A 26,770-nucleotide genomic window follows, 5' to 3' on the forward strand; every position below is an offset into this window, starting at 1 on the left:
ATAGTCTCCACAACTGATGGTGATATGCAGGTTCTACAGTGTTTCAAAGACAAATAAAAGCATTGGCTACTGATACATAATGGTACTTTTGACAAATGGATGCAGCAGCTATGTATATGCACTAATTTATTCATACATTGCAAAAAAAACAAAAATACAGGTAAAGGATAACTGTACCTGAAAAGAAAACTGTTACTGCTGAAAGTAAAGCATACTCTGCTTCAGTCACATTAAGGGATCCCATGCTTCTGAAAAACTTGAAAAGCGGGGTAATAAACTCTTCTGTTAAATCTATAACAAATGAAAAAAATGAAAAATGTTTTATAAAAATTTTAAAGACATAGTAAAAGTATACTTAGGACTACCCTCAAATCTGCATCACTAAAGTTTTTAAATCCTTGAAATCAACTATTAAAACAACAATGGAAAGAGTTAAAACAATATATAAGACCTATCCTGCATATCAAGCCTTAAATGAGAAGGAAAACTACTGATGCAGTTTCTTCTTAATAGATTAACAACAATAAGGCAAGGTAGAATGCAATATGTATTCTGTAGAATGCTTTACCATACCTGAGTAAACAGCCCTAAAATCTCTCTGTGTTTTATTACAGAGAAAAAGGGAATCAGTTTTTCAAACTTGAATTATTTGACTCAAATGCATTCTGTGGGAGATGGCCTTCCCGTGATTCTGACATTTCTGGATAAAAGGTTTCCAGATAACGGATGCCATACCTTCATTATTATAATATGCATTATGTCTTACATTATTTTCTAGTTTTAAAGTTGTATGTGCATAGGCAGATTTCTGTGACTGACAGAGAAGTATTTTTGACTATTTGCCATACAAAGTAGAACCTTCTTCTCTTATTGTCCTCTGTTAGGTGAATTTGCTTTATAATATTTTGCTACTGGAAGCAAAGCTCATGCAATTTCCTTAGATAGTTACTGGTGTTATAGCTGTATAACTGGGCAGCACTACCACAGGTATTCATAAAACAGTAAAGAGCCAGCCCATGGATATAGGGAGGTTGTGTGCTTTGTTTTTGTTTTTTGACACAGTAAACACACAGGGGCTGGTCCCCACTTTTCAACATATCTGTGTGACTGCTGTATTTATTTCTGTTTATATTTTTATGTACATTCGGATTAAAAGAAACACAGGATTTCTTGTTTCTTTTTTTGTAAACATGATGTTTGTCTGACTTCCTCTCTCAGAAACATTCTTAATTCCAGTGGCCAGAGTCTGCACAGTTCTCTCCTCTCTCCCCTCTCCTGCTCCCCCCTCTCACGAGAATGCTTAGAACTCCCTACTCCCTCCCTTAGTAATGTGTGATCTAAACTATAACGGCTAGACTGCAGGCAGGAAGCTACTTAAAATGGCAGCTGCTATCTTAAGCAAATGGAGAAAGCTTCTGAAGCTGTTTACTCAGGTATGGTAATGTTTTCTGAAGACTAAATATATTGTTCTAGGTGGCACTATTGGCAGTAAAATGCTAAAATTACTTTCCTTCTTCTTTAAAGCAGATGTTTTCCTTTGAGTTAATGTGTTTGAATGCTATCTTTTGCATGTTTAAAAGACGGAGATTAGAGCAACAGACCTTTCATTTGAAGCAGCGTAGGTGGTTTTTTACAGTGAGGGCAGTGAGGTTGTGGAATGTCCTTGCTAGTGATGTTTTGATGGCAGATTTGGTTAATGCTTTTAAGAGGGGCTTGGCTGAGTTCTTGAACAAGCATAATATCCAAGGCTATTGTGATATTAAAATCTACAGTTAGTATTGATGTTGGTAGATATGGTTTATATATGTGAGTGTATAGATAGGTCATAATAGGTTTCTGCATGCTGGGTTTACTTGGAAGGGTTGAACTTGATAGACTCTGGACTTTTTTCAACACTATGTAACTATGTACAAATCTTCAGTTGCATAACGACCATACAACGAACCCCACCCCTGTGGGAGGGGAGTCAGTGAGTGGGGGCTTGGACAGTCTTCTTCTTTTTTTGCAGGGGGGCAAGGCTAATTATCATTATGCGACTGTATAATACTTTATGAAACATAATCTAACATAAACTAATTGGTAAACCTATGCCAAATGGAAATTGTTCAACCCCATATATTGTAAGCAGTTACAAATATTTATTAACAGTTCAGAATCATAATTTTTTTTACAAATGATAAATATCTGCATAATTTATTATTTTAAAAATGTAATGTAGATAATATTACAAATATTCATTGTTTGTCCAGCTTTGTAAGGACTTAGATTGCTATGGCAAACCTGCAGTTGAAGTTGAGACATCCTGGTGTGAATGTGCTTCCAGTGAGTACAAAGGGCATCTGTCAAACTCTTGAATCTGAGAAAAGTCTACAGAGTGGTTTGGGTATCTTGCAAGTCCTGCAAAATGGTAAAAATGATTTTGCTTTAGATGTTGACATTTGCATTAGTATGTTTATCTATATAACAGTTTCTGTAATCTAAATTTTCCAATGTGCACTGTAAAAATGCCTAGTTGCACAGCTTTATTTATTTGGAAATTATATGGATTATGTTCAATTGTACGTACTATTTTGTCAGTTGATGTTAGCACATGTTAGCCTGAACAAGCAGTGATGTGTAATCTATTGAAATATAATTTTGTACAAATGGATAGCATACTGTACATCTCCTTTAGACTGAAAACAATGTTGTGATAAAACCACTGACAATTTAACCTAATCTAACATGCTAACTCCACCAGTTATTCAGAATGCCTAACTTCCAAACATTATGCTCAGTTGTTTGCAGCAAGACATTATGTTAGATTGACGAAGCAAACTTTAGTTACATAGGGTTACATAGGGTTGAAAAAAGACCAGATTCCATCAAGTTCAACCCTTCCAAGTAAACCCAGCACACACAACCTATACTTACCAATCTATACACTCACATGGATTCTATGCTTGTTCAAGAACTCATCCAGGCCCCTCTTGAAGGCATTAACAGAATCTGCCATTACAACATCACTAGGAAGGGCATTCCACAACCTCACTGCCCTCACCGTGAAAAACCACCTATGCTGCTTCAAATGGAAGCTCCGTTCCTCTAATCTAAAGGGGTGGCCTCTGGTGCGTTGATCATTTTTATGGGAAAAAAGAACACCCCCTATCTGCCTATAATCCCCTCTAATGTACTTGTACAGAGTAATCATGTCCCCTCACAAGCACCTCTTTTCCAGAGAAAACAACCCCAACTGTGACAATCTAACCTCACAGCTTAAATCTTCCATCCCACTTACCAGTTTAGTTGCACGGCTCTGCACTCTCTCCAGCTCATTAATATCCTTCTTAAGGACTGGAGCCCAAAACTGCACTGCATACTCAAGGTGAGGCCTTACCAGGGACCTATAAAGGGGCAAAATTATGTTCTCATCCCTTGAGTCAATGCCCTTTTTTATACAAGACAGCACTTTATTTGCTTTAGTAGCCACAGAATGACACTGCCTGGAATTAGACAATTTGTTATCTACAAAAATTCCTAGATCCTTCTCCATTAAGGAAACCCCCAACACATTACCATTCAGTAGATAGTTCGCGTTTATATTATTTCTACCAAAATGCATAACTTTGCACTTGTCCACATTGAACCTCATTTTCCAGTTTGCTGCACAATTTTCCAATTTTGTCAAATCGCTTTGCAAAGCGGCAGCATCCTGCATGGAACTTATAGTTTTGCATAATTTAGTGTCGTCAGCAAAAATAGAAACAGTACTCTCTATGCCCACCTCCAGGTCATTAATAAACAAGTTAAAAAGCAAAGGACCAAGGACTGAACCTTGCAGTACTCCACTAACAACACTGGTCCAATTAGAAAATGTTCCATTTACCACCTTTGTAATCTATCCTTCAGCCAGTTCTCTATCCAATTACAAAAATTATGTTCAAGGCCAATATTCCTCAAGATCATTAACCTTCTGTGAGGTACTGTATCAAACACTTTAGCAAAGTCCAAGTAGATGACATCAACTGCCATTCCAGCATCCAGGTTCCTACTCACCTCCTCATAAAAGGCGACTAAATTAGTCTGGCAAGATCTGTTACGCATAAACCATGCTGGCATAAACTTATAGTATTGTGAACTGCAATGTATTCAAGTACCCTATCCCTTATTACCCCTTCCGAAATCTTTCCTAATACAGATGTCAGACTAACAGGCCTATAGTTTTCAGGCTGAGAACGGGATCCTGGATTATGAGCCATTAATATAAATGCAGTTTTTAATTCCAGTACAACCTAACTTCTATGCCCAACTCAATAACGAGCTCTGGAACTTACATAGCTGTCAACTTTCCTTTATGAAAGAGCACAGCAGCCCAAATTTTTAAGGCATTTGGGGGTAAAAATAAAATTGATCCTCAGGGAATAAGATTCTAGGAGTCAAATATGGATGAAAAATGTGTATAAATCCATTTAATTACACTGAATTTAAGTGTAATTTTTACCAGATCGATCAATAAAATACTGGCCAAATTACAACTCTGTTTTTGATGGATCAAAGATATAGAGAAAACATACTCAACATATCCTCTACATCTTTTTAGAGTTAATACAGTTCATATTTATAGTGCTGTAACCTGTAATTTCCTCAGTACATATTCTTAGCATAAAGTGTGCCACGTTTTTCATTGTTTACCAGTTTGCCCTAACACACTTGCAGAGGTTTTTACTGTTCACCGTTCCATTTGGGTATTTAAAAATCAATATTTAGAACTCTAGGGGGTTGTTGAGGGTCCTTGAGTGTTAATTGCTTTTATGATAATGGTTCAAAACATAACTGGCTCTTATTGGACAAGAGTACCTCCTGCAATGGCCAAGGCAAATGTAGGAAAACCACATAACAAGGAATTTCGGTTACCTTACTGGGTGAATTATAGAGCCCACTAAGGCTTGGGCACAATGGGAGATATCATCTTGAATCCTATTGGGACCTAAATAATGAGTTACTGTAAAAACACATGCGTAAAAGGATTGTTAAAATTTGATTTTTTTTTTTAATTTTATCTTGCAATATACAGAAAATACATTTAGTATAAATCCTATATATCTGCAAAGGATGCACATAGCTGCATATTTGCCCTTTAATAGAATTAACTAGATAATTAACTGAAGCAGAACAAATAAATCCATTACATTTATAATACCTCATTTGAAAAGGACATCTCAGCATATATGAATTGACAACTAACTTCTACCTCTACTTCATATTTCCCCTATGCTGGATGGCATTAGTACATGCTATAAGTACTTGATACTAAATTTATGCCGTGTCTTGGACAATGGTGCAGCACAGAGTATGTCACACACAGGCAGTATAGGGCAGGCAGAGTATGGCACACACAGGCAGCATATGGCAGTCAGAGTATGGGACATACAAGCAGCATAGGGCGTGTAGAGTTTGGCACACACAGGCATAGTAGGGTAGGCTGAGTATGTCACACACAGGCAGTATAGGGTAGGCAGAGTAAGTCAGAGTAAGTGGGGGGCTGCAGGCTGCCAGTTGGACAGCACTGATAAATTTATTTTCATAAATTTAGTGTGTTAATGAAAGTAGGGAAAAATGTTAGTTAGGTGTAATAGAAATGGCAAACCTTCAGTAGTTTGTAATGAGCATCCCATGACAGGCAGATTGTAGATCTGTGCTGAACGTAACAACATTGCTTCAACAGTAGACCCTTTCAAAAGAGCAATCTGATCCTCATGATCTAACATTTCAAAACCTGCAAGAGAAAATATATTATCAATTTAAACAAACTTTATTCTTAGTTATAGACAAAAAGTCACACGCACAATGTGAAAAATTGTTCCAACTTTTTTTTTTATGAATTTAATTTAGCATTAGCAACACCATTCACCAGTGCAAATGTTATAGTTTGCACTGGGTGCAGTGTATGTAATAAAACTTCTGCTGCAATATAAATGTTATAATGAATAACATTTCATTGCAAAATGTGATTTTTTTTTATGTCACTGACAGGGAGACAGGCTATTACTGTCAATTTTGGGATGAAGAGGGTCCAAAATAGGGCGATTCCTGAAAAAATTATTACTCCACCAGCTGCAGTGTTCCTGCCTTTATGACTTGTATTTACAAGTACAGAATTAACCAGAAGGTTTTACATAAACTTTTTTGCTGTTCACACTTCTACTGCCAGAATTTAGGGCAATGTTATAGTATGTACCCCTACATGCTAAAAGGAGGAATTTTGGACCATATATGGACAAATTGTGCTAAATTGCAATTAAGGAATACATTTGATTGCCTGTAGGTTATATGTGATTGGGATGTAAATCCCATTTTTGTGCAGTAGAGGAGTACTGTATATGAGTTTGAGACAAATTCTGGTGATTGGGACCTGACCTGGGAGGCTTAGTTGTGCCCTAGTGTCAGTGCAGTTTCTGATATCGGTGGTGCCTGTGGTCCTTGAAAATAAACTCTGTTGTTTATCATCATTTGTATTACAATTATGCTAGTAAGTTTGTTTATAGAACCACATGCATGTGGCTGAGCACCATTCTAATCAAATGGATCTCAGAGTAGAAATCTAATTGTGTCAGTATGCACAGTGGGCTGTTGTATTCATTATAGTTTTAATTGCTATGGAGACGCTATTGCATACAAAAATACAAACCGGGAAGTCTTTTGGTGAATTCTACAAAAGCTTGTACATGGAGCACAGCTGCTTCTGAAAAGTGGTAAAATATTTCCTCTGGGTCAGCAGACTCTTCTAGCTGAACAAAATAAAAACAACAACATTTTGAGATGCACTAAATCCATAATTTCTAGACGAATACCAAACAGAACTGAAAAGGTAATTGGCATATTCAACTGTGGCCACAAAAATATAAACCAGGTGTTGCTGTTGTCTTGTGTTCTTGTGTTGTGAATCTTTGTTTTGTTTCTTTCATTCCCTACTATGTTGTTGTTTTAGCTCTGACAAACAACTTTAAAATTTTTATTGTCATCAGAATTATACAGTTATCAAAATTTCATAAAATTATAACTTATAAATAGTTTTCATATTGCATACTTACAAATATTTTCAAATCATCTAGTGGAATGCCACATTTTTGATGTGCTGTAACTATGTGATCAATAAGTTTACATTCTTCAGCTGTGAGTTCCGGTTGGGATGAAAGCTGTAAATGAGTTTAACAGTGTATATTTAATGACAGACTGCTTATATCAGAATTAGCCAAAAATCCTTCACCTCTACAGGACATAGAAAAATATGTTTTGCTTTTATTTAACATGTATTGTGCTGATACTTACTTTGGTTGGTTTTGTAGTGGATGACACATGCCTGCTATCACTTCCTTCATCTTCTACTTTTACATTAGATAACATAGAATTATTTTGCTTGCAGTTTTTTCGAAGCCTCTTTGATTTGCACTGAACTTCAGTGAGCAAACCTGGAGATACAAAAAGTTATGGGAATTTTGAGGAAAAACTTTTGGATGGATAAAACCCCCACACACATTACCAATTATGAAGGGGAAATTGCAACAATTATGGTATTTACCTTTAACCGGGAATAATATTTAATGCAAGGTATATTCAATGAGGTAGGCTGTTTATATAATATTTCAGGTTATGTTTGTATATATATACATATATATATATATATACATATATATATATATATATATATATATTGTGAGAGATGCAGTAAATATGATTACTGTTTGGTATATTTTCCACCAGTATGGTTTTGTATACAATTAGTACCAGGAAAAAATGCCTGGCTTTGCAGCAAGTAGTAACAGCTTAGGAAAAGCCAGATAAATGAGTCTCTGGAGTGAATGGTGGGAGAGTAGAGTAGGATTCAAAGGTGAACAGCGTCAATAAGTCAGTACTGCCAATGGATGCCACCTGCTAGGGGATCCCTGAAATTGCTGCCAGGTCCAGGGTGGCAGTTGCTCTCTGCATTTGCATGCAATCTATCAGAGCAGGCTCCACAAGTAGATTTGTGGATAGTGTTTATGCATGCTCAGTATTATGTTCAATCTAGAGCGTGCATTTTTAAATGAGCCTTCTTTTTTGTCTACATGGCTCATTTACAAACTCAAGTTCATGGGCAAAGTGTTATTTCTTAAAAAAACTTTTTTTGAACTTTAGCCTTCTCTTACCCTGGAAAAATGATTTTTTCTGAGGTGAGGGTTACTTGGACTCTGGTCCACATTGGATTACCAACAGGACTTTTTCCGTGGCAGGGTCTTCTATAAATGTGTGCTGTTTACAATTTTCTTCCCTTCAACTGTAGCACAACTGCTTAATGCATAGGGCTTGTGCTGAACATATTTTTTTTGTATTGTTTTAATAAAGAAATATCTATGGTGTCTCTTATTTCTGGCACTAAAGAGTATGATGCTGGTTTCACTATATTACTTCCAGTCCCAAAGAACTTCAGAGGAGCTGTTAAAACTATTATCATCCCACTTAGAAGACTCTGATAATGCTGCACAAAGGCTGCTGCTTAGACAAAGCAGGGATTTGTTTGTTTAAGGGCTCTGGTACACGGGGAGATTAGTGGCCGGACGACAAATCTCCCGTTTCGTGGGTAACTTATCTCCCCGAAATGCCATCCCACCGGCGAGAATGTAAATTGCCGGTGGGATGGCATATGTGGTGCCATGTAGACGCGTGGAAACTAATCTCCCCGTGTGTCACAGCCCTTAAGGTCATTGAAAATAGCCCATCTTTCAAATGAGTGCTTCATTATGGCAAAAAATCTTTAGGGGTTGGGAGACGCTCCTGCCTGGCGCCCACCAATCGTTAAGCCCCAGGCCGGTGCCTCTTCTGCCTCCCCTAGTTCCGGCCCTGATTAAAACAGTAGCCAGAATGTAATTTCAAGTTACTCTCCCATTAAGATTGTAAGCTCCATGGGGCAGGGAATTCTATCCTCTTGTTTCTTTGTTACTTGGCTCTGTGCATTCATTATTGTACTTTGTATTTCTCTTTTATTTTTATGACCCCCCTGTTTATTTATTAATTTATTGTTCTGCTGTACAGAGCTGCGTACATAAGTAGCGATATATAAATTAATATTTTCATACATACATTTTTTCTCTTATCCACCATAGCTCTGCATGTGTCAAGAAAATGCTTTCTTCATAGTGGTTAAAATGGAATCACAAATATGGCAGTATGATTTCTTTGTTCTGTACTCGCCATATAGATAAAAAAAAAAATATGATGGTGGGGATACTGGCCATTCGGGGCCCCTTGTGGCTGGCAGGAATTCTTTTTCAAGCATAATAAATAAAAAAGTGACACTGTTTAGATGTGTTACTTTTTTTGTTGTGGAAAGTTCTAGTTTATATAAATCTAGCAAACAATACACTGGTGATTTTAATCCATTCCACTGAAGAAGGAAGCAAATATCCACAAACATAATATAACTATTAAATGCAGAAATGGGTGGTAATAGCTGTTACCATTACACTTCTGAAGATCCCTGTCCTTAGACCCTGTGGCAAAGTGAGTTTGGAGTGAATGAAGTTATAGCTTTTCATCAGCATTCCTACAATATAAGCAATTTTGCATCAGTTGTAACTAAGTGAGATATCTTTTCAGGATGCACCATGTGAGGAGTTTGAGAAATGAGCATCCTCTACAGTTAACTAATGACACATGACTTACATTCAGCAAGCATGCCTACAGCTTTGCACTTCTTTAGACGGCATTCCTGACACTTCCTGCGCATGTACATGTCCATCTCACAGTGACCACCATTCTTGCATCTATACACTGCATTCTTTGTTATGCTACGACGAAAGAAACCTGGAATTAAATACAACCAAAAATGAAAATCAGTTATGTGAAAAGCAATGTAGAACATTAAAGGTAATCTGTCACCTACACATAAAAAGCTGTATAATTAAAGTCTTTTTCAAATAAACACCAAAATAATGATAACTGTATTTAAAAATCTGAGCTGTCAATGATATATTGCCTGCCCCACCTCTATGCCTTAGGTATAGAGGCAAGACCATTCACTACTTCCAAAACTGCACTCCTCCCATTCCCTCTCCCTCCTCATCGCCTATAATTGTGTAGCCTGTGCATGCATATGGGCATTAGGTTTTTATTCGGGCAAATAAACAAGATTTTGGGGTAACAAAGAACTTGCCTTATTTATAATGTCCTCAAAACAGCACCAGCTTGCGTGCTCTAATTGTAAATTTCCAGACTGACGAAAACAAGATTTAAATATTTTATATTGTGTACTTAAAGTTTATTTTGCTCAACTAACATAATAGAAAAGGATTTGGAATTATTTGTTGGGCTTATATAGTCTAGTGTTATACTCTAGTGATAAGCAAGCTAATTCATATGGGGTTTGGGTAAGGTTCCATATAATAGACTGACCTCTGTTATAATGTTACTGGGCAATCTGTTGCCTGTTCTGACTAAAGATAGATGTACACTTGAATATCCTTCACCTTGAGGTGTGCAATATGGGGCTTATATGAGGACCAGATCAACCTGCAGATATGGTCCTTAATACAATAGGAAAATTAAACCTGCCAGATATCAGTCAGCTAGGCCTTTCAGAGGGACCCATACACAGGCAGGTACTTAATACTGTATCTGCCTGTGTATGACCACCTTAACATTTAGTGCTTATAAATGGCAACAAACTAGTGTCACCAGTTAAATTCTGCATCAATGGTCACAGGCAGGTGTCACAGCCTGATTATGATTATATGATTATACGATGAAGCAAAATGAAAAAAATCTATGGAGTACCAATTTATTGATGTGTTTATTTACTAATGGCGGTACAGGGTGCAAAAACACAGGCACAAAGCAGAATGTGTTGCACTTTACACCCTGCTCTACAGGCTGTGCTATTCTAATCATCAATATTTTTCCCCAGAATTAAAAAATCATTGATCATTCTTAGCATATTGTGCAGGGGGTGTCTATAGCTTGAACTAATTTTGTGTTTCATATGCAGTTTTTATATAACATTTTAAATATGCAAATTTTCTTTTACTTGCCACTTTCTTACCTTTGCAGCCTTCACATGTAAGTGCATTGTAGTGATACCCAGATGCCTTGTCTCCACACACCACACAAAGTTCTTCATGGCCTTTCATTCTAATACTGGCATGGCTAACCCTAGGCCTTTTCATGGTAGGGTACACTTCATCCACACCGTGTGTCATTAATGTGGTTTGTTTACTCAGTTCACAGGTGCTTAGAAGATACTGGCCATCCCCATAAGCAGCTTCCAGGCCATATGAGGTGTAGTGGCACTGTGATGATGGTGATTGCAATCCAGGGGAATATGCCATATTTGTATACTGACAGCAAGAAGCTGTCTGGAACTCAGAATCTGGCAGTTGATAATTAATGTGGTCTGGCAGAACATCTAGAATTCAGAGAAAAAAAGAGATAAGCTGAAGACAAATAGTGACATGAAATACAAAACACAAATCTACAAATATGTGGTCTTCTGTTTGTGGTTTATTTTATCACATAACAATACTGAAATTAGTACTGAGTTCTGTATTGGAATTTACATTTACTTGAATTGGTTCTTTGCAGACCCATACACGAGGAGAACAGTCCTTTGCATACTTATAATAGCCATATCCACATAGAGTGAATAAGCAAAATAATAACAGTTACAGTTTTATTAAAACATGTGACAATCTAATTAATGCTGGTAACAATTTACCACTTAGATGTGCTTGTTTACTGCAAGTGCAATTGTGGTCTCACACTTTTCCCTGCAGTGAGTTCCACTTTAAACTCCATTTATAAAAGCACATGGATCAAAATGTGCTTGATACATGTCTGTTTAGTTGCACATGGCGCCACTCAGTCCTTACTGTCTTCTATTCCAAAATGAGCTCTGCTGTGCCTATTCACAGAGGAGAACCCTGGAGCCATATCCACCACCTGACCAGGCTGTACATCCAGGGTTTCCTTTTACTCTCAAAATGAATAGATGCAACAATCTTACATCTAAAGGATCAGATGTGAAAGATGTCACACGGCAAACACTGCAAATTGAGTCAGATAGATTTCTGTGTAATTGTGTTGGATTTGCAACAAAATGTGCCTGTAGTTGCATTCCTTTGGGCGTACTGGACATAACGGCATCAGATGCAGCACAGCACAATGCTAGAATTCTGAGAAAAAAAAGTTGTATTGTGGGAAAACAACATAGCAATTACACTCAAAATTGCACTTTGCTCACTGCACTTGCATAGTGTGTTACCACAGTTGCTGCTATAATGACTGTGAAGAAAAGCATTTCAACAATTTAAGTTAAAAATGTTTTCCTACACTGTGAACTTTATGTCCAAGCATGATATTTACCAGAACACAAGAGCCTGCTTTATTTTAAAATGTCTTTAAAATATGCATTTTTAGCTTGAAATGCATATTAGTTTACGCACATTACTAAGAACATTGTAAAAGGGACAAGTATTGCTTTTTGTCTTGAAATTTTTGTATGTATGCCTTTTGATTACATTATGACATTTGGGGTTGTTTTATCAATGTTCGAATTCAAATTGTTTTGTGCTAAAACCCATACATTCATATTATGGTTTACAAATTTTGAATGTTCAATATTCATTAAGCGCAACAAATGTAAAAAACACTAATGTAAGACTTTGGCATCTAAAAGCAGTCAATCAGAGTTGTCCAATTCAAAAATATAAGCTTTTTTCAATTTGAGTTTGTTTACAGAGATTTTGCAGACCCAATGAAAATGAGAAAATGCATCAAGCTTGTATTTTAGCTATATTCAAATAAAGACTTGCTGGTTTAACCCGATAACTTGTGTCAGAGCTCAGAGTGTTAAAAATTCATAATTGGGCCTCTTTAATTTAATAGCTTTGCACTATAATTGCTTCATCTTCACTGTATTGCATCTAACACTTATGGGGCTATGTAATAAACAACATTAAATTTGCCCACAATGCAGGAACTCATAGCAACCAATGAGCAGTTAGCATTTACTGGTCACCTGTTTAAAACCAAAGATAATATTGGTTGCTATGGTTTACTTATTACTTACTTATGTACTTTAATTTCTTTATGGTCTCCTATGGTCAGGATGTTCATATAATTACCATAATATTGGACCCTAAGGGGCACATTTACTAACCCACGAATGGGCCGAATGCGTCCAATTGCGTTTTTTTCTTAATGATCGGTAATTTTGCGACTTTTTCGTATTTTTTGCGATTTTTTCGGCGTCTTTACGATTTTTGCGTAAAAACGCGAGTTTTTCGGCGTCATTACGAAAGTTGCGCAAAGTCGCGATTTTTTCGTAGCGTTAAAACTTGCGCGAAACGTCGCGCCTTTTAAGTTTCAACGCTACGAAAAAGGCGCGACTTTGCACGCAAGTGTTAACGCTATGAAAAAATCGCGACTTTGCGCAACTTTCGTAATGACGCCGAAAAACTTGCGTTTTTACGCAAAAATCGTAAAGACGCCGAAAAAATCGCAAAAAATACGAAAAAAGTCGCAAAATGTTCGTTTCCAATCGCAATTTTTCCAATTCGGATTCGAAATCGTGTCTTAGTAAATCAGCCCCTAAATGTGACTAATAACCATATTAGGTATTTGAATATATATTATTGTATATAATGAGCATATACAATTTGCTCATTTGTATACATATATTGCATATACAGAAACCTCTGGAGACTGTTTGTAATAATTTCATTTTAAGGAGCTCTATAAAATTTATACTGTGGACATGTACCCAAAACTGTATCCCATATTCAAGTGGATGTGTAACTTTTATAAAGAGGTAATTATGCTTTTCTTTAGTAAAGTGACCCTAACTTTTTTCCAAACCATTAAAGCATTGTGCCTCTGCTATCAGACAAAGGCTGGAACTTGTTCTTTTAAATTGAGATTTGTTTCCATTTCCACTCATCTCTGCCTAACTTGCCTCTCTTTTGCCATCAAGGCACAGTATTAGGCAAAAAAAAAAAAATCATGTCAAAATGCCATTCAATGAAGTGCTTGAGACTTGTTGCACTTGCCTATAGTACCATATGTCAGTTCTGCTTTGCTAAAAATGGAGCATGAACTCAAAGGTGCCCTGTATTTTGCATCTACCCAGGGGCATTTCTTGGCCCCATGCCATCCTGAGGCAGCCTTTTCTATGCCTTCTCCCACTCCCCGTGCTTTACCTTCAGGAGCTTAGGGGAGGGTCAAAGGGCGTGCCGTATTGCTAGTGCAGAGATTGCTATTGTGCTCTCTGCACTAGAAGACCCAAAATTCCAATTTGAATTCATGGTAGCAGCACCCCTGTATTTATGTTTCGTAGATGGTAATTCTGACTAGGCACCTGTTGAATTATGTGCAAATGCCGCTATTAATACTGCAGATCCTACACCAGACCAGTTTATTGTATTTCATTATTGTTTTTGAATTTTACTTTTAGATTTTGCAGCTAAGTTGACATGTAGACTATTAACCAAGCAGTAGATTGCATTGACAAGAATATTAAAAGGTCACAGTGGGCCTGTGCCTAGGGCGGCAGCCGTACGAAAGGAAACACTTTGAAAAAAAATTCTCCGTTTCCCCATGTATCGCCGAAGATTAATGCAGTGTGGTAACTTGTCCTTTGGTACATGTGCAGTATAGAACTCCTACTTCGCATTTGCCATTTGCCTAAGGAAGCTGCAATCCTATTGGGTACAGCCTTGTTTATTAAGATTATGTTTTAAAAAAAAGGAGGCATAGTGCTCCTTTAACCTTATTTGTGTGTATTCGTAGATAGAACTGCCATCTAGTGGTCAGAAACAGATTGTAATGATAAAATAGACAACTGCCTCACAAATATTTTATTGCAGTTTAAAACGATAACTTACAGGGAAATTTGTCCCCTTACATCAGTGTTCCCCAACCAGTGGCTCGCGAGCAACATGTTGCTCCCCAACCCCTTGGATATTGCTCCCAGTGGCCTCAAAGCAGATGCTTAGTTTTGAATTTCTGGTAAGGAGACAAGTTTTGGTTGCATAAAAACCAAGAATAATGCCAAACATAGGGGCTATTAAGTAGCCAATTGGAGCTCTTATTGCTACCTTCATGAACCTTTTTGATGCTTGTGTTGCTCCCCAACACTTTTTCCATTTAAATGTGGCTCACGGGTATAAAAGGTTGGGGATCCCTGCCTTACATGGAAAATTTGCACATATATAAGTTTGTAGTAATACAGTATTACAGGAATGCAAAGGCATATGTTACTTGTGTGTCAACAGATGTCTACAAAAAAAAAATTGCAGGGCAGTTAAGACTTACATGCACATACTGTATTCATAACTGCAAAGGCTTTTCTGTGCACACATTCCCTTATAAATGTAATCCTGAGGCTAGAGTAGAAACAGAAGTTTCACTAAAATTAGCAACTAGCTTTTAAAGAACATACTCAGGCCTTAAAGTGATACTGACACCAAAAAATTTCTTATAAAAATATGAACATACTTCTAAACCTACCTATAGGTCATGTTGACTGTTTTTTCTAAAAGTCCTGTTTCTTTACATAAATCCTACTGAAGATCCTGAACCCGACTGTCTGGCAGCCCGACTGCAGCTTCTCAATCTGTCACTACGTCATAAACTGGGAGGATTCAGCTTGCCGTTTGCTTCAAGGAGCTCCTCCTCCCTCGCATAGCATCGCATGGCGTTGTGAACTAGATAGCAGGCAGGCTTGATCTTTCTGTTGCCTGCCTACTTCAAAGGGCTTTGCCCCCCCCCCCCTCTGCTCTTCCCACGAAGAATTAAATAGCAGGCCAGCTTAAGCTTTCCGTGCCTGCCTGCTTCTAAGGGCTCTCCCTCCCCCCTCCCCATTACACATAGACAACGCAGCTGAGCTTGTCACACACCGGCTGAAAGCAGAAGGGGTGTTGCAGGTTTATGATTGGGCATATTTATTCACAAACATGGCTGCTCCGTGGGTCTATAATTCTTGCTACCATAATTATTAAGCGAAAAAACTTTGCAGATTTAGTTTATAAGGAATTTAAAGCTGATACAAATTAAAACACAACAGCAGGTGTAAAAAAAATTATCACTTTAAAGGACTACTGTCATGGGAAACATGTATTTTTCAAAACGCATCAGTTAATAGAGCTTCTCCAGCTGAATTCTACATTAAAATACATTTTTTAAAAAGCACAAACATATGTTTTTATGATTAATTTTAAAATTTCCCATGAGGCTAGCCATATTCTTCATTTCCCAGGGTGCCACAGCCATGTGACGTGTGGCTCTGATAAACGTCAGTCACACTTTACTGCTAAGCTGCAAGTTGGAGTGATATAACCTTTACCCCCCAACAGCCAATTTAGCAGAACAATGGGAAAGTAACAAGATAGCAGCTCCCAGTAGATATCAGAATAGCACTCAACAGTAAAAAAAAGTCCTGATCATGACTCCTCCAGTTACAGTGAGTAGGAGAAAAAGGTTATCTGAAATAGAAATTACTCACCGTAGTAGGACAATGGCTCAGCAAGACAGTATGCATCAGAAACTGTTACATAGCTGTTTGCCATGGTCTGATCCAGGTCTTCCCACTGTCTCATTAACCCCAACTCTTCTCAATCTTCTTTAAAGAAACTGCAAAAAGTAATATGGTCAGTGTGCCGGTAGATTTTGATGCAAATATTGTTAGACTGGCCACACATTAACATTTTGTAACAACTTAAAGAAAACAATCAGACAACTGCGAAATAACCCACAGCAAAAATATACAGGTTTAGAATACAAAGGAATGTCATAATTAGAATGTTCTTCATTCAGTCATGATTGGGACTACTGTGGACACCAAAACTACATACAAAAGCACACACCAGAAGCCATATACTGTTTAACACAATTCTTGTATCCCTATTATACATATTAATGTAAGACATAGAATGTGAAGGGAGGAACAAAGAGTTGTGTAGTTGAATTGACCAGGTGTAAAATGAAAGGCTGTCTTTGTAATTTGCCCACATACAAGAATTCAACTACTGTGTGTACAGTCTTCATATGAATTATCAGGTGCCAGTTTGTGGTGGGCATAGCTCTCAACTGTCCCAATTTTCGAGGGACAGTCTCAATTTTAACAGCTCAGACTGCAGTCCCTGATCTCCCTTTGATCTCCTGCACTGAACGCCAAAAAAGATACAAAATTTCTCAAACGTAATTAGATAAGTAGGCTTTTGGCAGAGAGCCAAGAATACTCAATGCCTGCACTTAGATACAGTTATAACTAATAAGATAAACAGGTCTCTTGGGGGAATGGAGTCTTGCATTTTAAAGGGCAATTTCACCTTCATTAGAAAAACTAATAACACATAAACAAGACCCCAAAACCCCTACAAATATGTTCAAACTTTACATAACCTGTGGAGTGGTATTTATGGGTGTGTGGGGGCATGGTCAAAACATTTTTGCCTCGCTACATGTGGCATTTCTCAATGCACTGATTTTCGGGCTTTTCTCACTTAGGCACACAAGGCCCACAATCATATTGTATCAGTAACATTTATTTATTTATTTACTGTTATTTATATAGCACTGGCACTTTTCTGCAACACAGATTATACATAATTCACCCCAGTATGTACATATTGATTTCAATAAGTACATACTCTCCCCTCCAAACATGTTTACACTGTGCACTCCTTGCTGAAACCAGAAGACCACAGACAACTGTGATAGGGTGCAGGTAAATTTAGCAGAACAATTCACTTGATCAGTCATGGTTAACAGTCAGTGCACTGGGGGTTTACACTTTAGAAGTTATATGTAAATTTAATTGCAATTAAAAGCAGTGTTTATCCCTTTCTGTATGTTGGCTTTAAATCTGAAAACAATCCTGAAAACAGAACTTTTAATTAGCTAGCTTTCAGGAGTCAAAGCTATAACAGCAAAGCATGTAAACAGCCAGTTACAAAAAGTAGCAATTTACAAATAACTTTAAGGATAAGGGCAATTAAATCTACACTACCCAGAGTGTCAGATCTCCTGAAAATCCTGTGCCATTGCCTAACAATGCGATTATGTGGAAACTATTCCTCCTGATAAAATCTATGAGGGTCCTTAGTATAGAAGGGACATAAGTTCCTGTGTTAAAGTATGCTCCTGGCAGTCAAAGTCTGGTCAGAGGGTGTCACTGTTCTCAAGTATGTAAGCTGAAGCACACATGAATTCTCTTTTCCAGGTGGACAAGGGGAAGAAGATTCGAGCCTAGGCAAATGTAGGCCTAGTTATTTTATTCTTTGTTATAGATCACTCTAGCAGTTATAGATAGGAGCAGATTCAGCTAAATGAATAGAAATCTGTGATATAACTACCCTTAAAGAGCAAGGAAAGGCTTCTACTATAGCCCTTAATATATTGTAGAGCCCCCTTGCCTGTAGCAAATCGCCAACTTTATTTTTTAAAATAATGCTACCCCGCCACCCAACACCCCCGCTACCCAACACCCCCACTCGCAGCACACACACCCCTCCCCCGCGCTACCCGCAGCCCTAGGAGCAGATGTCATAAGAAAAAAAGGCAAATACATTAAAAGAACCATACTGTAGAGCTCTTTCAGTTGATTACAATGAGGGGTCTGCAGGATGCTTCTGCCAAAGCTATGCCAGATGAAACTGTGCTGCTGGGCCCCCTATCATGGTGGGCCCTGGGCAAATGCCCCTTTTGCTCATTTATTTATCTGTGAACAGATTCACGAAACTGCGAAAATGTCACACAGCAAAATAAAAACGACGTGGACGAAAATTATTTGTCATGCTGCAAATTTCGTCGCCTGTTTCGCAAAAAAATCCGCCACTGGCGAAACAAGGAAATTTGCCCTGAATCCATGCTTGCCAAATTATTTTGCTCATCTTAGTGCCAAGTGGTGTAAGACACAATAGGAAAGAGGCCCCTGCCCAACAGTGCTTACAAAAAGTGGCTGGTTAACATACAGGCACAAATTGGAAGGTAAGAGTGCACCAGGTATGAGTTTTTGCCCTTAAGCGCAGGATTAGACAAAATAATGTTTTAGTTCTCTACAAGGTAGCATCTGAGGTTTTTCTTAAAGAGAGTGAGTGTTCCTTACAGAGGAATTCAGGGATAGAGTTCCAGAGGTAAGGAGCAGCAAGATAAAAAAGGTTTAAGACGAGAGAGAGCAGTCGGTGTGGATAGTGTAAAAATATGGAGGCTCTGAGAAGAGTGGAGCAGACAACCAGGAACGTGCAGGGAGACCAGTGAAGTAAAATAGCGAGGAGCAGGAGTGAAGGGCTTTGTATGCTATTCTTTGCTTAATAGGCAGCCATGCTAGAGAGAGATTACTTGTGACTGAACAGGTTCCCTCTTAGGAAAGAGTGGGAGATCCATGCAAGAAGAGTTTAAGGATATGGACATGGATTAGTGTTTTAGCAGTTACTTGTGAAAAAAGGGGTGTATCTTGGCAATATTGAGGAGAAAAAAGCAGCAGGTTTTGGCCGTGTTAGTAATATGGTTAGAGAAGGAGAGGGACTGGTCAAAGATAACCCCCAGGCATCGTGCTGAATTAACAGGGTTAATGGTCATGCCATCAATAGTAATGCTAAAAGGAGGAGGAGGGCCAGGTTTGGGCGGGAAGACCATGAGCTCTGTTTTAGCTAGGTTAATTTGAGGTGGCGTAGGTTCATCCAAGAGGAGATGGCCAGGAGGTAGCAATCTGGGTTTAAACATCAATGGTTAGTGCAGGGGTGTCTAAATATATCTGGATGTCTTCTGCATATACAGTAATTGATATTTAAGACCAGATGAAGAGAAAAGGTCTCCTAAAGAGAGAGTGTACAGGGAAAAAACGGCAAAGGACCAAGTACAGAGCCCTGAGGCACCCCCACACTAAGCTGAACTGGGGTAGAGAATTTGTTAGCAAAACTGAAGCTAAAGATAGAATAAAATAGAAGCTTCTGACTTATTTAATCTGAAGATAAAAATAATTTTCATTGATTACGATTTGTACCTTACCATTAATTTATTCTGAAAGAAAATACAAGAGTGCAAAATCCACAGAACAATACACATACGGACAGGCAAGTTAAGCACAGATCTTTGTCAAATCTACACCATTCACATTCATCATTCACATTCAATTTTATAAACACCTAGTTCTGAGTTATCCAGATCCCATCTAGCTGATTCTATAAAACAAACTTATAAATATACATATTTTACAAATACAGGTATAGGACCCATTATCCAGAATGCTCGGGACCAAGGGTATTCCAGATAAGGGGTCTTTCCATAATTTGGATCTCCATACCTTAAGTCTACTAAAAAATTAATAAAACATTAATTAAACCCAATAGGATTGTTTTGCATCCAATAAGGATTATTTATATCTTAGTTGGGATCAATTACAAGGTACTGTTTTATTACTACATAAAAAAAGGAAATCAGTTTTAAAATTATGAATTATTTGCTTATAATGGAGTCTATGGGAGACGAGCTTTCCGTAATTCGGAGCTTTCTGGATAACGGGTTTCCGGATAAGGGGTCCGATACCTGTATTGATATATCAAATGTTTCCTGGTTTGGATTTTCAATTTTGTGCATTTTAAACATGCATTAAATTACCCCTACTTATTTACTGTATGCCCATTACAAGGAGAGGATATGGTCGGGAGGGAGGGAGGTCAGCATAAAGTGCCCAGTAATGCATATCTTTAGCTAAAGCATTTAGCAGGAACAAGTCTGAAAGTTTTGTTTTAGCAAAAAGATACCAGAAAGATAAAAAAAAACTAAGGAAAGAAATATGTGCAGTGGTGGAACTAAGGGACGGTTGAGGGTAAGACAGCACCAAGGTTCACTCAGCCATGGGTCCAGCTGTAAGTATTGGTAAGTGTGGTGAGTATTGACGGGTGGGCAATCATATGGTCAGTAGGCAGGTGCAGGGCAAATTTCACATCTGGGTCCTTAGGGCTTTTATTGTGTTAGTTAATATGTGATCATTGTACACCAATAGCTAGATAGACCCATTCAATGCTGTAGTATAGAGAATGACAAAAATATCTTTAAAATAGCCAAAATATGTGACACTATATTAGATATATTTTGTGTAGGGAGAAAGAGAAAATAGCTTCAAACGAGAGCATCGATAATTGTGAGAACTAAAACATAGAACTAGTAATACCGTTTAAGCATATCACAAATCAACTTAATCATTTCTGCTGTCTCACTGTGGGAGCGACTGTTGTTTATTTAATAAAAGAAATAGTTAAGCAATTATCAGAAGTTAATGACTATCTCCCAGATTGTGGGCCAAATTTAAAATTTTGTGCATAAGCCAAGGAGATTGAGAATTCTGCTTCTGTTCAGAAACAAAGACACAAAGGAAGTTGTAATCATTTCTGCTACTTAATCTCTTACTACGTGCTACAAACATAACCAAAGAATGTTAACTATGAGATGAATTCTGAAATGATGTTTGAATGATTAATAGCAATATGAATTTTGAACTACAGAGTCTAAAAAGGACAATGTGACTCCATCTAATATCGCATATAAACTTATGAATATCAACATGGATTTCTGTTGTACACCATGATTAGCTGGAGAATAATGTCCAATTATTTCACAGTTGTCAACTACCTCCCACCTGATACATTTCTTAATACTTAGTAGTTTTATTTGCCAATTATCCCTTTGTGCTGCAAACTCCTGTACAATTTTAAATAACCACTATTGGGTTACTACAGCACACTTATATTAATTAGGCACATGAATAATGTTCGTTAAATATTTTCTCCATCAGCTTAATACAGGTATACTCCTCCTAAGCTGTGCACTTATGCATGCTCAGACAAGATCATATTGCAGCATTTGTAAACATTTTTTGTATGCGATCAAACAACAATACTAATTGTTACATTAGCTCGTGCAGTAAGTGTTTTTAAGTATGATAAATAAAGTCTTGGTTGTAGCAAAAAATATGATGTACACATATGGCACACAATTTTTAAAGACACACTAGAGGAAGCATGAAAAAAATGAAACTCTTCACCAAATCACACTTAATTTTAAAAGCCAATCCCCCAAAATATTCCAATTTCATATAAAAGTGTTGCCTGTCCTGGAAAACAAGGGGTTAGTGCACATTTTTGGAGTGAAAGGTAGTCCAAATGGCCCTTATCTCTTTTTGTTGTTTATGTATGTAAGCATACATATCTAAAGCCCTTGAGAATGTTTACATGAAACTCATCTTCTGGATATCTATGAGAAATATTCTTGAAATTGACAGTTCCAACTAGATAAATGAACACTGACCCATTTATTTTAATTATTCCAGTTTAATTACAACATAAAATGCATCATATGTTAATCTGAGACTGTTTGTCTTTCTTTTATAACTGACCTCAAAACTTTTTCAGAACAACAAGGAATGTTTTGCTACCCAGGAACATCTTCAATAGTGAGATGACCTGTTAATGAATTCTTCAAGCCTCCCACTAACGGACTGTTTAATCTCCCTTAATTAGATTATCCCTAAGGGATATTGAAACCGGGTGAAGCTGCGGTTATGATGTTTTTTTAAAAAACAGCATTGCTGCCATAAGTCCCTCGGGTCTGTGAGTTATGTCACGAAATGTGAATCTACTGATAGCAGATAGAGTTAAGAAGTTATAAAAGGTTAAATAAGATGAATAGGGGGCCTGTATGAGATGTGGGGGGTCCATTCTTAAGTCAGTGTAGCCCGATAAAGTAATGTTGTAATCTTCCTTCTTCCTCTTATTCAGTAAGTACAAAGTAAAGGCCAATTGGTTGTTTACATTAGCTAGCTCTGTATGCTACATTAAATAACAGGCTAATTTAATTGTTTTTAAGAATTGTTTTTTTAAGTACTCTTCCTGTGGTCTTTTCTGGTTGTACATAAGAAGCCTGTGCCTTGTGGATATTTGCCAATGTCTCATGATGAGGGCTTTAGCCATTTTGTCAGATTTAATGCAAATATTCATGTTCCTTCTGAACTCAAAATACATATTTATTAACTGTACAAAATATTAAAATGTCAAGTAGTGGTGACATTGATTGTAACTAACCATATGTATTATATATTGTAATTCACTTAAACAGTTCATGAATAGGTATGGGATCTACATATTATCTGGAATGCTTGGGACCTGAGGTTACTGGGGATTTTCTGTTATTTGCATGTCCATGTCTTAAATCTACTAAAAAAATTAAAACATAAATAAACCCAACAGTATAGATTTATGCGGGATATTTGTAATCATTTTTTGTTTTATTACTAAACAGACAAAGCAAATAAATTAAAAAAACTGAATTCGTTGCTTAAAATGGTTATGAAGGGATTGGCCTTCCTGTAATTTGTAACTTTCTGAATAGTGGGGTTTCTGGATAAGAGAACCCATACCTGTACTTTTAATTTTTTTGTGGTTTTGAAGTTATCTGTTAATGTGCTTTTTAATGTTTACATTCTCTACTCAACTGGCTCTGACTCATGAAACAATTCAGCTGCTAAAGGGTCACTTTGCTGCCTGTGGGAGAAACACCTGAAAATATGCGAAATATAGGAATCACGCGATAATGTACAACATTGGCTACATAGACACTGGTAGCTTACTTTAAATGCATCATCAAGGTACTTTCAAGCAAACTCTGACTGTTCCTAAGGGAGGGGATAGTACAATAAATAATGCACTGCATCATGTATTCATGTCTAAAATGGTGCAGAAACTGTGAGACATACGCAGCCTTGGGTTTTGAGATTCTTTGGTGCACCAGTTTGAGAAAAAGGGATAACTTTTTTTGACCTGGCATGCCTAGGGTGGCATGTGTTTTTACATGTTTTTTTTTTATTCTCTGTGTTAAAGTCTTATGTTTGTTTCTTTTGCATTCATTGCTTTTTTTGTTTTTCTCTTTACCATACACAAAGCTGATCAAAAGATCACCTTTGTAAATGATTTATTATATGTAAAGAGAACTGTCTGCCTGCTACTTTAACTCACTGGGAGGAGGTGATAACTTCACATTTGGATTTTTCTATTATGGATGCACTGAACCCTTTATTAGATTTGAGTCTGGCCAAATCCAAGATTTCTTTACCCAAATGTACTTGAATCCAAGTGCCAGGCCATATTCCTAAAATCACATACTGTACTGTAGACCATGTGGCAAAGGAAGGTGCTATTTTTTTCACACACAGTTTTTGGGGAAATTTTGCATGAGGTTTTGGATTCACCAAATTCTTTGTGGATGATTCAGTCCATCCCTACTTTGCATGTGTCTATGCACAGTATGCAGATGATCATCTAATACAGTGCTGTCCAACTGGCAGCCCGCGACCCCCCTCTGTGTGGCCCCCCATCTGTCTGGCTGCTTTGATGGCTTACCTTTGTGTTATCTTTAAATTGTATTAGTACTGGGATTAAATGGCCCCCTGCATGGTTCACACCTCAGATTTAGGCTGTAATCCCTCTGTATTGTTTAAACATGTAATCACACCTTTTAATCTCTACATTGTTCACCCCCTGCATTGTTCAGATTTAAAGGAACAGTAACACTGAAAAATTCAAGTGTATAAAAGAAATTCCAATATAATGTACTGCTGCTCTGCACTGGTACAACTGGTTTGTCTCAGAAACATTACTATGGTTTATATAAAGAATGCAGCTGTGTAGCCATGGGGGCAGCCATTCAAAGGAGAAAAGGCACAGGCACTTAGCAGATAACAGATAAAACACTATTGTATTATACAGAGTTTATCTGTTATCTGCTATGTAACTTGTGCCTTTTCTCCTTTTTTCCAGCTTGAATGGCTGCCCCATGGCTATACAGCAGCTTATTATATATAAACTATAGTAGAGTTACTGTAGCAAACGCACAACTTTTACCAGTGCAGGGCATTAGTATATTATATTTTATTTACTTTAAAACTCTATAATTTTTTGGTGTTACTGTTCCTTTTTTTTTCACCTGTTCACACCTCAGACCACACCACAGACTGTTGGTGCTGCAAAATTTTTTTTTTATATATAGTTATTGTGCCAGCATTGTGTCACTGTATGCTGCCTGTGTGTGCCATACAGGTCAGGCAGAGTATAGCACACACAGGCAGGGTAGGGCAGGCAGAGTATGGCACACACAGCAGAAAAAGATAAGACGGAGCACTGTGCCTTCTCAAATTAAAAATGATTCTTTATGGCACACACAGACAGCATAGGACAGGCAGAGAGGGCAGAGTATGGCACACACAGGCAGGGTAGGGTAGGCAGAGTATGGCACACACAGGCAGGGTAGGGCAGGCAGAGTATGGCACACACAGGCTGGGTAGGGTAGGCAGAGTATGGCACACACAGGCAGGGTAGGGTAGGCAGAGTATGGCACACACAGGCAGGGTAGGGCAGGCAGAGTATGGCACACACAGGCAGGGTAGGGCAGGCAGAGTATAGCACACACACAGGCAGGGTAGGGTAGGCATATTACGGCACACAGGCAGCATAGGGCAGGCAGAGTATGACACACACTGGCTGGGTAGGGAAGGCAGGGTATGGCAGGTTTTTGCTCTACTACCACCATTAATATGGGTATGGTCATGTGATAACATGGGTGTGGTTTCAAGCGTGTGTAGTTAAAAAAGGGGAGTGGTCAAAACTGGCTTCCATTATCGGCCCTCCACCATGTAGGTCGGAAAAATTCCGGCCCTCGGTACCACAGAAGTTGGACAGCACTGACCTAATATATAGTATATATTTATGGAAAATAAGTAAGATTTTTAAGAAGTTTTTGCCATTATTGTATGGGAAAATGTGAATATTGTGTTATTAATGGAAGCGCTACTGAGAAGCGATTACTGGGTGCAGGAGGGACTGTGTACTAGGGAGTCAACAGTTAAAATTCCATAGTTCCCAACTAAAATGTAAGACTTTAAATGTAGGGTAGAATAGTCATTAGTTCACTGTTGCTTTAAAACCATATAAAAACCATAATATATGGGCACAACTTAACCATAATATATGGGCTCAGTAGTTACTTTCAGGGCTGGTCTGGGAGTAAATATAGGCCCTGGCATTCCAAGTACACAGCGTCCCAAATAGCCCCTCAGCAGCCCAATAAATAGTGGACTGTCTATGGCATCTTATAACAGACTCTCTGACATTTCCCAGAACCACAGATTGCCATTACAGGCCTGGTCCCTATTATGAATCATTCATTCACTAGAAGCTCTTGTAAAAATGACTATATAACAGGGTTGCTAGCAATTATTCCTTTACAGTGAGCTCCAGCTGTGAACTGTAGCTCTCTCTGCATATATGATGAGCAGTCAGTTACGTGGGAAGAACAGGCCATTCAGTGTATATATATTTGTTTTATACATTTAATCCAGACTTAAAGGAGAATATATATTTTCCCATGGTGGGAAATGAAAACAAGAGAATGTACAGGATCCTTAATGTAGTCATATGAATTTAAGTGACATTACTGATATGCAGCAAGCTGTAAATAAAGCACTGCAAATGGTCTTCCTCAAAGAAAATTATTTCAGATCAGATGTCGTATTTCACATCTGTAAACAATACTTGTATGTCTAAGAATAATCAGTTTCTCTTATATTGTTTGTAATAAAGCATAACATCATTTTTATGTTCTCTGCTTTCAGCCCTTAAGGCTACCATAAATCGCCTGACCAGGTACCCTCTCCACCCGATTAGTAAATAGGCTGAGCAGGCAGCGTATGAAGGGGGCCACACACAATGTGATC

General features: G+C 37.7%; 1 protein-coding gene across 3 annotated transcripts in view; it reads right to left on the reverse strand.

The window, feature by feature from the left end:
• The window catches only part of nr1h5 (nuclear receptor subfamily 1, group H, member 5), a 42,744-nt gene that overhangs the window by 1,639 nt on the left and 14,335 nt on the right, over nucleotides 1-26,770 (reverse strand). Inside the window, exons 2-11 of one of the 3 annotated variants that reach the window (XM_012952882.2) lie at nucleotides 23,987-23,992; nucleotides 16,511-16,639; nucleotides 11,054-11,416; nucleotides 9,679-9,819; nucleotides 7,309-7,448; nucleotides 7,071-7,175; nucleotides 6,668-6,767; nucleotides 5,627-5,755; nucleotides 2,281-2,397; nucleotides 178-291 (exon numbers count right to left, since the gene is read on the reverse strand). In XM_012952882.2, the coding sequence (XP_012808336.1) occupies nucleotides 178-291; nucleotides 2,281-2,397; nucleotides 5,627-5,755; nucleotides 6,668-6,767; nucleotides 7,071-7,175; nucleotides 7,309-7,448; nucleotides 9,679-9,819; nucleotides 11,054-11,416; nucleotides 16,511-16,604 (1,303 nt within the window). In that variant the 5' untranslated portion in view covers nucleotides 16,605-16,639; nucleotides 23,987-23,992. Of the gene's footprint in view, nucleotides 1-177; nucleotides 292-2,280; nucleotides 2,398-5,626; nucleotides 5,756-6,667; nucleotides 6,768-7,070; nucleotides 7,176-7,308; nucleotides 7,449-9,678; nucleotides 9,820-11,053; nucleotides 11,417-16,510; nucleotides 16,640-23,986; nucleotides 23,993-26,770 lie in introns of those variants that run through there. The other 2 variants (XM_012952859.2, NM_001113687.1) reach the window with 2 other exon arrangements.

This window comes from Xenopus tropicalis, chromosome 2 (genome assembly GCF_000004195.4).
Source record: "Xenopus tropicalis strain Nigerian chromosome 2, UCB_Xtro_10.0, whole genome shotgun sequence".
Taxonomy (NCBI): Eukaryota; Metazoa; Chordata; class Amphibia; order Anura; family Pipidae; genus Xenopus; species Xenopus tropicalis.